Raw genomic sequence first — 12500 nt, forward strand, 5'->3', positions numbered from 1 at the left:
CCTACCAAGAAGATATGGTAGGATTATCAAAGTAATTATTAGATATTTATTATTTATTCAATATACCATTCTCAACTTTCAGCAACAGTATTACGTGAATGGCACGTTTATTTTACGATTTATATATTTCCTATTAAGAAAAACTTTGTCAAACTTCTTGATTATAAGTGGTTTTGTGTGTCCTAAACTGTTTCTATGATTATGGATATTTAAAACTCGCATTTTCAAGATGTTGAACGGAACGGTAGACTAAAAAGCCATGATAGGATGTGTGATATGTGAAACCAAGATGGAATTTGAAAATAAAATGAGTAAGTACTGATCCATGGTCTTGAGTCTGTTTGTGGTTTGACATATTTGAAGTGGGATGAATTCTGATCAACAACTGGGTGTTTAAAGGGGACGAGACTCGAGAGCGTTTGGTAGTAGGCTAATCTTCAAAGATATTAGTTTATTAATAAGCATATTTCAGCCTGGTGCTAATTTCTGTAGAGTTTATTACGCCAGCCAAATTAATCAGTGACATAGTTGAGTTTTTATTTAAATCGTAAACAAACTGCAATGCATGGTGTTAGTTAATAATGTTTAAAGAATATGATTTTTTTCTTTTTTAAATTGATGATGGGACCCCCTCGGTTTGATGCTCTCCTGGTGTTCTGATTAGAATTGTCAGATATGAATATAATTTTATCTTATGCAATTTTTTATCGGATTTATGGTTAGACATCTACGTTTTTGGGTTTCATAAGTCGATGATTTTAGTCCCCGTAATTAATGTCGATTGGCATTAACAATTCTCAGTTTTTTTTTATTTTATTGTTTTTGTGGGTGGGGTGGGGTGGAAAGGGACATAAAATCATTCTAAATATGATTATTTCAAACATTTCGTTATAGTTTTTGCAAGTTTTTAACTAATTAGCAACAGCTTAGACTATCATGGACATCTGTCACTACCTCAGTGGAAAGACAATGTCACTTGATGCAGATACAAACGGACACGTGTAGTCCCTCACACAAACGAATCGTAATAAGAAAAAAAAGTAAGAAAATTGCAGAGATTTCCTTACCTTCTCTGTATTAATTCAATTGATATTTTATGGTGGAAATTTTCATCAAATGCAATAGCCTCCTGTTATATATATATATATATATATATATAAATATATATATATATATATATATATGACATTTTTTCTCTGTAATATATCAGATTCATAGTTGGTTAATTTGATTCTCTATCTTCTCAAGCATCGATGGTATACTGCTCTCTCTCTCTCTCTCTCTCTCTCTCTCTCTCTCTCGTATGTTAAAACATTTGACTATTCCTGGTTAAGATAGTCTTGCACAGATTTGCATGAAATGATGTCCTTTATCTCTGACTGTCCGCCAGAGCGGCCATCACATTTACTTTGGCATCGTGGTGACTGATACAGTCGAGGGAAATTTGGTCAAAATTGACACAAAAGCAAGCCACCGTAAATATACTGTATATATATATATATATATATACTGTATATATATATGTGTGTGTGTTATATATATATATATATATAGATATATATATATATATATATATAGATATATATATATATATATATATAGATATATATATATATGCATATATATATATATATATATATATGTATGTATATGTATGTGTGTGTGTGTAATTATCTTGTTCAGCATAAACTAAAAAGGATTAAAGATACGAAGTAAAATCATATTAGTGAAACTGACGTAGCTCTTTAAAAGGAAAAAAAATCTGAATATTTAGATTAGTATATCTGGTAATAAAGGGAATTTGAATTGCTAACATTTCTTTAAATTATGCTTTGTTTAAGCTATACCAATGCCTAGAAAGAATTTCCTTCTACATGGTAATCATAATAAAGATTTCCTACCGATTTTCTTTTCTCCGTCTTGATTGGAGTTCTCCGCCAGGACAAAAGGGATTCTATTTTTGGTTCTCCCAAAAAGAATTCTATTTTTCAACTTGAAGCATTTTCCTTAATACTGAGGTTCCTGCATTTTTTTGTGATTTAAATTTTCTTGTAGATTGGAAATTTTTTAATGTATTTTGAGAATTATGTATAATCTTAGAAACCTACTATTATTAATATTAGTGTTATTATATGCACTTTTTCTTGCTGTTAGTTTCCCTTTCCATAATCCGTGAACGACATTTTTTCATATTTCATAACCTCAAACTTAACATGGTAAAATATGTTGCAAATACGTGTATATTTTGAGAATTATATATAATCTTAGAAACCTATTATTATAAATATTAGTGTTATTACATGCACTTTATCTTGCTGTGCACGACATTTTTCTTATTTCATAATGAGGTTATGAAATGGAAAAAAAATCTTAAAATACGTCGCAAATTCGTATATTACATTTAAAATGAAGGAAATCATGAATATTTCAACATTCGTTTTATTTTCCTGTTGTTCCTTATAAAATTACGGGCACAAGCGTGAAAAGTATTTGATAAATCGCTTGTATTCAGTGATTTTTTACTCTATATTGCCATCCCTTTAGTGAATTATATTGTAATTTTATCACAGAATATACGACAATTTAGATATCTCTAAAAGCTATTTCCTTACTAGAATACAAAATCATTTAAAACGTCCAATGGTAGAAATACGTTACCAGTTATAATGACGGAATACTTATAAGATTCAGGATATGTCATGTTTATCATTATTATTATTATTATTATTATTATTATTATTATTATTATTATTATTATTATTATTATTATCATTATTGATATTATTATGATTATTATTTTATTATTATTATAATTTTATTATTATTATTATTATTATTATTATTATTATTATTATTATTATTATTACTTGTAAAGCTACAACCCTAGCTGGAAAATCAGGTTGCTATAAGTCCAAAGGCTTCAATAAGGTAAAAAGTAGCCCAGTGAGGAATGGAAATAAATAAACTATAAGAGAAGCAATGCACAATTAAAATAAAATATTTTAAGAACAATAACAACATTGAAATACATCTTTCGTAAATAAACTATAAAAGAGACTTGCGTCCGCTTGTTCAACATGAAAACATTCGCTGCCAGTTTGTACTTTTGAAAATATTGTCCCATGAAACCAATGAATTTTTTAAAAATACTGTCCTATTAAAAAAAACTTTGAACTTTTGAAAATATTATTTATAAAAAAACTTTGAACTTTCTTAAAATATTGGCTTTAAAAATTTTTTGACTTTTAAAAACATTCGCCTATAAAATACTTTTATTTTTTTAAAAACATTGCCCGATATAAAAAAATTTGAACCTTTGAACTTTTTAAATTATTGGCTTGTAAAAAAATGAACTTTTGAAAACATTTGCCTATAAAAAACTTTGATATTTTTTTTTATAAACATTGCCCGATATAAAAACTTTGATTTTTTGAAAATATTGCCCTATAAAAAACTTTGAACTTTTGAAAACATTCGCCTATGAAAAACTTTTTTTTTTTTTAAACATTGCCCTGAATAAAAACTATGAACTTTGGAAAATATTGGCCTATAAAAAACTTTGAGCTTTTGAAAATATTGGCCTATAATAAAACTTCGAACTTTTGAAAATATTGGCCTATAAAAAAACTTCGAACTTTTGAAAATATTGGCCTATAAAAAGGAGCCCCGCAACACGCTAATCACCAGATGTCCCCCAATCAATTAATTAATTACCTCCCTAATTAGCCAAGGATAGGGCCAGCATCTCGCTCGCCTCGACGCATCTTTGACAAAACCACCGAGCGGAACTAAGTGAATTTTCGCCCTTGGACCTCCCAGTGCTCTCTCTCTCTCTCTCTCTCTCTCTCTCTCTCTCTCTCTCTCTCTGGGGAAATATTTTCCTGTATGATGCACAAAACATTTTGAGTTTCTCTTAATAACTTCCATAAATGTGAATTTTTTCCTTATGGTATTAAAGGAATGTATTGTTCCAAAAGAGAAATAGGACCACATTTTATTGGAGAGAGAGAGAGAGAGAGAGAGAGAGAGAGAGAGAGAGAGATTTATAACTGGAGCATGAAGGGAATAAATGGATGTTAAGTTGAGTCTCTCTCTCTCTCTCTCTCTCTCTCTCTCTCTCTCTCTCACACACACACAACACTCAATAGGAAAATATTTCCTGTATATTGCATAAAATATTTTGAGTTTCACTTAATAACTTCTATAAATGTGAGTTTTCCTCCTTATAGTATAAAAGAAATGTATTGTTCTAAAAATGTAATACATTTTATTGGAGAGAGAGAGAGAGAGAGAGAGAGAGAGAGAGAGAGAGAGGGGGAGATAGAGAGAGGGGAGATAGAGAGAGAGAGAGAGAGAGAGAGAGAGAGAGAGAGAGATTTATAACGGTGGAGAAAGAACATAGGAGTTTGAAAAGGATGTTAAATGGAGTGTCACTGTGACTCTCTCTCTCTCTCTCTCTCTCTCTCTCTCTCTCTCTCTCTCTGCAGCCAAGACAAGGCGCTGGCAGGAAGAGATTCGGGGATCCTTTTACGGTTTTTTTCCTCATGATTTAATTCGAAGTCTTCCGCGACGTCTTAATGGAAAGGGAGAAACGAGTTCTTTCGAGGTGGGCGACTGTGAGAGGCCTTCCATGTTTTCAATTATCTCCCAGAGTCCTAAAAGGAAGTCCTACAGCTGGTGCGGTTTCGTCTTATCTTAATTATTTCCTTCACCCGCACGCGCCCTGCTGACACTTACTGGCTTTTAATAATTGAGTTATTCCGTTAATTATATCTGGCGAATGATGGTGGTGATTATCCTTATGATATTGATGACGGGCTTAAGTGTTATGTGGTGCTGAATGGGGCATTGAGGATTGTTGGGTGATTTTGTCTTTTGTTTTCGTCTTATTTATTTTCTTACCTTTTTTTTTATAGTTTATATATGACATATCTGTTTTTGACGTTGTTAATAGTTTATATAGGACATATCTGTTTTGACGTTGTTAATAGTTTATATAGGACATATCTGTTTTTGACGTTGTTAATAGTTTATATAGGACATATCTGTTTTTGACGTTGTTAATAGTTTATAAAGGACATATCTGTTTTTGACGTTGTTAATAGTTTATATAGGACATATCTGTTTTTGACGTTGTTAATAGTTTATATAGGACATATCTGTTTTGACGTTGTTGCTGTTTTTAGAATGATTTATTGTTGATTTATTCTCATCATTTATTTATTTCCTTATTTCCTTTCCTCACTGGGCTATTTTTCCCTATTGGGGCCCTTGGGCTTATAGCATCTTGCTTTTCCAACTAGGGTTTTAGCTTGGCTAGTAGTAATAATAATAATAATAATAATAATATTAATGATAAATTTATTTCTTATTTATTTTTCATTTACTTGGTTTGTTAGCATTAATTTGAGACTTACAAGTAATATGATATTACTCTTTTACCATATCATCGATATTACTTGGTTTTATTTCTTTTATATGTGTCATACCTTTTAAGCTGTCACTTGTATATTTAGCATTTCTTGTTTCCAAAGATGTATTCTCATTTACTTTTGCACTTGACATTGATGCATATTTTCCCTTAGTTTAGTATTAGGCCTACAACGAAATTCCCATGATAAGCCTTTGTTCTTGTTTAGTGAGATGTTTATGTTGTGTCTCTCTAAAGTAATTTTCATTTTGATTGACATTTTTGATTTGTACTGAAAGATTTTAAAAAGATCTTAGCAGGTGGATTTTATCTGACTAGCACAATTACTTTAATTCTTGACAATTAGGTCAGTTGCCTGTTATAATGTTCACATACAGTATATATAAATATATTCCAGTTTGATAGGATTTTTTACAAAAGTGAAGCTTTAGAAAAAAATCTTGATGTAGATTTGTGTATTTTTTTTTCTATTAATGCAAATTGTTTGAGGACTTTTACACCACGCAAAGCTATCAGAATGTTGTTATCTTAATTTCTTGGTATCCCTGGGGAGTGAATAAAAACCTGTTTGCATTTTGATCTCAAGAAAATATAACAAATACACTTAATCCTTGCTCCAAATTATTGTTACAGGAGGTTCATCAGCGGATATGATGTTGATGGTATGATTGTAGCAGTGACCTCTTTTTATTTTGGAGCTATGTCTTGATAAAGGAAAAGTCTCGTTTATAACATGATAATGAAAAAGACAATAATGAACACGTTAATATTGCTAGTGCCTGATTATATATATATATATATATATATAGGACTATATATATATTATATTTATATATATACATCTTTCCTCCCATGCGCCGGGGGGGGGGGAGACGGGGTTGTCCTACCTTTGTGAGCTGGGGCTACCCCGAGAGGTATGTAAGATCAGACTCCACACTCCCACAAATTGCCCAACCAACGGGCTATAGTTAGGAAAGGGGGAGGGGGTGGAAAATGTTGAATCTTCGTGTATGTATGTATGCGCGTGCGTATGTGTGCATATCTATCTTAATATTTAGACGTCATATTTTTACTTATTTATATAAAACACGATTTCCTTTCCATTTTCCTGTGATCTGTTCTATACAAGGCCAAGGGCGTCGTGGTCTGTTGTAATTTGTGTATGGAAACTTGATGTTATTGTTCACAAGGGGTCTTCGGCGAGGGCTATTAAAAGGGCTATCTCAGTAATAAATAGCCCCAAGTACCCACCACTGCCAGGTTGTGTTGGGCTTACCAGCGCTTACCAGAGGCCTGTAATTGCTAAATCGAAGAAGTTATTGCCAGCATTTAGTATTGACGTAAAGGTTGAATTTGGATACTATTGTGCTCATTTTTTTTTTCCTATAGAAGCTCTTGAATACGGGTTGTGGTGGCCGATGTGGTAACGTCCCTGACTGGTGAACGCCAGACTGGGGTTCGAGTCCTGCTCAAACTTATTAGTTTCATTGGTCGCTGCAACCTCACCATCCTTGTGAGCTAAGAAGGGGGGGGGGGCCCTATAGATCTATCTGCCGAGTCATCAGCAGCCATTGTCTGGTCCTCCTTGTTCCTAGCCTGGGTAGAGAGGGGGGTTTAGGCGCTGATCATATGTATATATGGTCAGTCTCTAGGACATTGTCCTGCTTGATAGGGCAATGTCACTGCCCCTTGTCTCTACCATTCATGAACGGCCTTTAAACCCGCGGATACTTTCTAAAGGTAAACTTTTGATGTGCTATGCTCCGCGATTATGTTTGTTAGTGTTCGAATATTTTTTGTCCAGATGTGATTTAATAAAAAAAAGGACTGAGTATCGATATCTGAAACCGATATCTACTCTCCCACGACAGATTTTGATGTCCAACCCTTTGGTCCTGATAGATCCATAATCCGAATTCAATGCATTTGTTAGGTGATATCTCTCTATTCATTTCAATTTATTCTAACCACGCTTGATCGTTATTGGGGAAATATGGCTATTCACATCACGTTTTTATCTTTTCTTCATGTAGGGTGTTCCCCTTTTACTACTGATATATAATGCGGTACAATGTAACGCGAGAATGATCTCTCATAACCCTTTCTCTTTGATTTCATGCTACATCATGCTTTATCGGTCATTTTCCCGTACCAATAGGGCGAGTTTGAACATTGCTGGCTACAGATCCCGTCCCCTTTTAGCATCGCTCGTAGATGAAAGCTTTTAACGGGAAACAGCCCGTATCAGTTTACTCAATTGACGGCTTTATTTATCATTCTACTTTGAACATATTTATTGCTACCGGAGAACACTCATTATGATTTTAAACGTACGCTTGCATGCAGGATATTTATTATTATAAAAGGTCGAATGTTTGTGAATGTGATTCACATTTTTAATTTACATTTTTAATTTGTCATTTATTTGCGTTTGTTAGTTAGTGATCAGTTTGTTTTCATTTTAATTAATTCCATCACTATCATGATGGCGTTGAATATAGTGATGGAATATTTGGCCCGAATTCTGTATTACATTCTATTCCATCAATTGTAAAAAAAAAAAAAAACGACTAACAAGAGGAAAGATTAATACTGATTTTGATGACCACTCGTCTAGATTGTATTCCTCGGAAATTTAGAAAGAACACTTGACTTATATAATTGATACTAGACGGTACCATTTTTCATTTATTACCTGCGAAACAAGAATAACAAATTGCAATAAATAGTGTGTTCTATGAACACAATAAATATCTATTGCTAGTCTGGCAAGATGTCTCACTTTTCTTTTATTAGATCAAGAGAAAAGTAATTTTAGCTAAATGTTTTCTTTGAACTTCTATTTTAGTAAGAGTTTGTGCTATCATAAGGCCGGCTAAATATAAAACGAGCGTATGAACTTTAATATGAAAATAAATTTATTTTCAATGTAACGTTTATTCATTATCAATCTGCTGTATGATATGAAGTTTTGGAACAATTTATTTATTCAAGTCAAGTATCAATTTTTACCATTGGGTCTCTCCTGACAATTTTATTTAATTTCTGTGTATGTATGTATGTATGTATGTATGTATGTATGTATGTATGTATGTATGTATGTATAGAGTTCTAGACATATAGGCCTACATTTTGCCATCGCTGGTGACTCACTGGCGCCATAGTTAGTGAGCAATAAGAGGCCGCAGTTGTCAGTCGCCTAATTTCCCCATTTATTGCTGACAATTGGAGAGAGAGAGAGAGAGAGAGAGAGGAGAGAGAGAGAGAGAGATTGTCGTCATTGCTTAAATAGGCTACTCTTGCCAGAATGGGAATATGAACTACTGATGTCTTTATTAGAGTAACCAAGTGAAGTGGGTCAAACCGACGGTAATTTTGATGCTTGTGATTGTGGATTGGTAGTGAATTCTGGCTGCTTGCCAGTGAAACGTAGACATACCTAGAAAAGCCTCTCTCTCTCTCTCTCTCTCTCTCTCTCTCTATATATATATATATATATATATAATATGATACACACTGTGTATATATATATATATATATACATATATATATATATATATATTTATATATATATATATATATATATACACAGTGTGTATCATATTTTTTTTTAAATCTGCCATGAGAAAAGATTTACCATTAATTGATAAGCAAACTAACAAACTTCATTACCGATTCCCTACGCATGTTAAAGATAGGGAAAGCAAATTTAAGTAAGAATGCCCAAGTGTCATATGTTGTGTGGCCCTCCTCCTAAGCCCACCCTAAACTTGCCCTCCCTCTCCCCCTCCCAAGGGAAAAAAAAAACAAGTTCCTGATGGTGAAATTCGAATCTTGTCTTTGCCGAGTCTTTTCTTAGATATTTACTTGACACTAATATCCTCATCTTACAAGGAGGACTGAGGGAAGGCTCGTGGGATTCAAGGACCTTAGGGTGAAGCACGGTCCTGATACCGTGGGTTGAAGGAACTGATGGTGAGGGGTGGATATGGGAGGTGGTGCCCTCTTTTGGGGGTGGGCTTTCCGTGGTAGACATTTCAGTAGAGACATAAAGTCAATGGTCTTGTGAAAGGTAAATCAAATTACCCCTCATGTTTTCCTGAGGGTTTAAGTTCTTTTATTGAGGTTATAAACAGGAACCTGTAAAAGGGATATTATGATATTTACGTAGGACTGAGTGGGAGATACCTTAACGTGGTGAAAGGATTTGTGTATTTCCATGCTCAACAGAGCTGTAATAGTCAGGGCCGCCCCTAGGTGTTTATATATACATACATATATATATATATATATATATATACATATATATATATATATATATATATAAAGTATCCCACCATCACCAATTCGCAGTGACCATCGTGGGGATGAAAACTGGCCAAACGTAAGACATTAATAAGGACACGTATGAGGCCTTTGTCCTGCAGTGGACTAGAAACGGTTGCATTTGTTGTTGTTGTTGCTGTTCAGGATATAGTTATTTCATTCTTAGTGTAGGTACGGTTTAATTGAAATAGTTTGATTTGAATAATCTGATGATAATTTAGCATAAAAAGATACATACATTTAAAATATTTCGTTATTTTATTTAGCATTTACTTCAAGTGAAATATAATCACGCATTTATTAATTCTCAATACGGGTTATTTGCACAAGCATGCATATATTTGAGGTTTAGAATCTTTGTTCCGAATCTGGTTTCCTCTGTCCAAGTATTTATTAATAGAAATGGTAATGTGATGCCCATATGTTACTATAGAAGCAGAAGAAATTGTGAGGTCCACCACAAAAGAAATAGACAGCTACAACTCTGTATATAGGAGAAATTGAGAATATTTTTATAATTTCACCTTCGTTTTGTTTTTCCGATATGTGAAAGTTTTCTAAAATTCACATATCACTTCTTTAAATTGACTAAATTAACTATCATCTCTCTCTCTCTCTCTCTCTCTCTCTCTCTCCTCCCCTCTCTCTCTCTCTCTCGTCTCTCTCTCTCTCTCTCTCTCTGTGAAGAACAAGGTATTCTGTGGAAGCTTGATTTGTAAGTTGATGGGAATTTTAAACTTATACCGTGTAAGTGGTGGTAAGAATTATTGCATTAATAATTAATTCTTGATTATTAACCATGCTTCTCTCTTTCCAGTACACCGGGTCCTTCACTGTCGTTGGACCTGATCAGGCATCGAGAACGGAGTACGTCAGAAATAAGCTCAACCAAATGAGGGTAAGTATTCATGATTTTTTTTTTTATTGCTTCTGAAGACGTTTTGCTTGCAACTGATTGTTTTTAAATTGGCTCTTTATTAAGATAGAAAGTATTGTCTAGGATAAACGATTGACGTTTGGATAGGCGAATGCCAATTTTATTGTCTTGGGAATAACGTGAATTGTAAGAGATTTAGGACTTCCGTGGTGACATTTTTGTGTCGTATAATTGAGGTTTTAAAGATTTTTGGATTATTATGACTTTAAAATATGTTATATATTACTTATGATTTACTCCGTTTAGCGCTCATTGTCTGAAAATCATTTAAAAGGTATTGGAATTGGGATATTGTTGCTCTGCGTGTTTTATTTTTATTAAATTTCTTTTTTTTTTTGGGGGGGGGTCACATTTTTTATTTTCTAGTACCACGTTGATAACCCTGAATGGAAGTCACCCATCTTATGTTTGTCATTTTGGCTATTTGTCAGTGTGTGGTGATGTTTTCTATTTGTCTGTCCGAGGGTGATTTGGTTAAATATCTTTCTGAGTTGATTTTGGATATTTTTGTCTGTGGGCTGATTTTCGCTATTTGTCTGTCTGAGGTGATTTTGTCTATTTGACTGCCTAAGGTGATTTTGGCTATTTGACTGCCTAAGGTTGATTTTGGCTATTTGTCTGTTTAAAGTACAACAAAAATGTTTCCTGAAGAATGATTTTTCAGTTACTGGCTTATTTAGCTTGGCGTACATATCAGTGTTTTTGTTATAAAAAGAAACATGTGCTGTGTAAGAACTTAATTAAAAACTATAGGCAATTATCAGTGATCAGGTTTGAAAACCCGATTATGATACAGGTAGTGGTTAACAGTATTAATGAATATTTAATTTTTTGAAGGCCAGTTAATTCTGAATTAATTTTAATGTTTAATGTCAAATCTCTAATTCAATTTAGGACTTGTGAAATGTAATTCTCCTTTTTGGGGGGGTATTAAGAAAGAGAATCTTAGATACTTGATGGAACCAACAAAGACATGATAGATGCTGAGGGAAATTTAAAATTATGAATTTTCATTTGATCAGTGTTGAAAACAAGGGGAAGTGTAAGGGAAATACATTTTATTATAATTTTTGAAACCCTTGAACCTAGACATTCTTCACTTTTTATAATTTTGTTATGGCAATGTTGATCCTATTTTAGTTGCCTATATTTTTGTTATATTTTGATTAATTTTGAATACCTATAGCCAAAGTTATTTAGTAACGTCAGTGCACCTGATGGAGTGCATTATAGACTAATACTACTTAAGGACCCTATCGTTGTCCATTTGACCCCAAAATACAATTTTTTAGGGTTAATTCTAATTGTCATGCCTTCTTCATCATGGGACTCAATACTACATAGTATTTTAGAAGTTTTATTCCAGCTATGACCAAGTTGTGGAATGATCTTCAAAGGAATGATCTTCCAAAGTGGGTAGTTGAATCAGAACTTCAAAAGTTCAAACTTGCAGCAAATGTTTTTATGTTGAACAGGCTGACATAAGTTTTTAATATATTTTATTTTAATTGTTCATTACTTCTCATATAGTTTATTTATTTCTTTATTTACACTCCTCACTTTGATGTTTTTCCTTGTTGAAGCCCTTGGACATAATTATCGGCATCCTGCTTTTCCAATTAGGGGTGTATCTTAGCCAGTAATAATAATAATACTATTCATAGGTTCCCCTTGTTTTTTTTATCTTGCTGTCAAAATACAATAACTTTTACTTCATATTGTACCTGCGAGGTTTTCTCCCCGTTGAAACTTAGCACTGAATGGTCTGCCACAACACTTGATCATATATACATACTCGTAGTTATT

At 33.0% G+C, this 12500-nt stretch overlaps 1 protein-coding gene across 6 annotated transcripts in view; it reads left to right on the forward strand.

The window, feature by feature from the left end:
- LOC137631213 (EGFR adapter protein-like) overlaps nucleotides 1-12500 on the forward strand; it is a 1066467-nt gene that overhangs the window by 470734 nt on the left and 583233 nt on the right. For all 6 annotated transcript variants that reach the window (XM_068362962.1, XM_068362963.1, XM_068362965.1 and 3 more), the window contains one exon: nucleotides 10575-10655. In XM_068362962.1, the coding sequence (XP_068219063.1) occupies nucleotides 10575-10655 (81 nt within the window). The remainder of the gene's footprint in view (nucleotides 1-10574; nucleotides 10656-12500) is intronic.

The sequence above is a fragment of the Palaemon carinicauda genome, chromosome 39 (genome assembly GCF_036898095.1).
Source record: "Palaemon carinicauda isolate YSFRI2023 chromosome 39, ASM3689809v2, whole genome shotgun sequence".
Classification (NCBI taxonomy): Eukaryota; Metazoa; Arthropoda; class Malacostraca; order Decapoda; family Palaemonidae; genus Palaemon; species Palaemon carinicauda.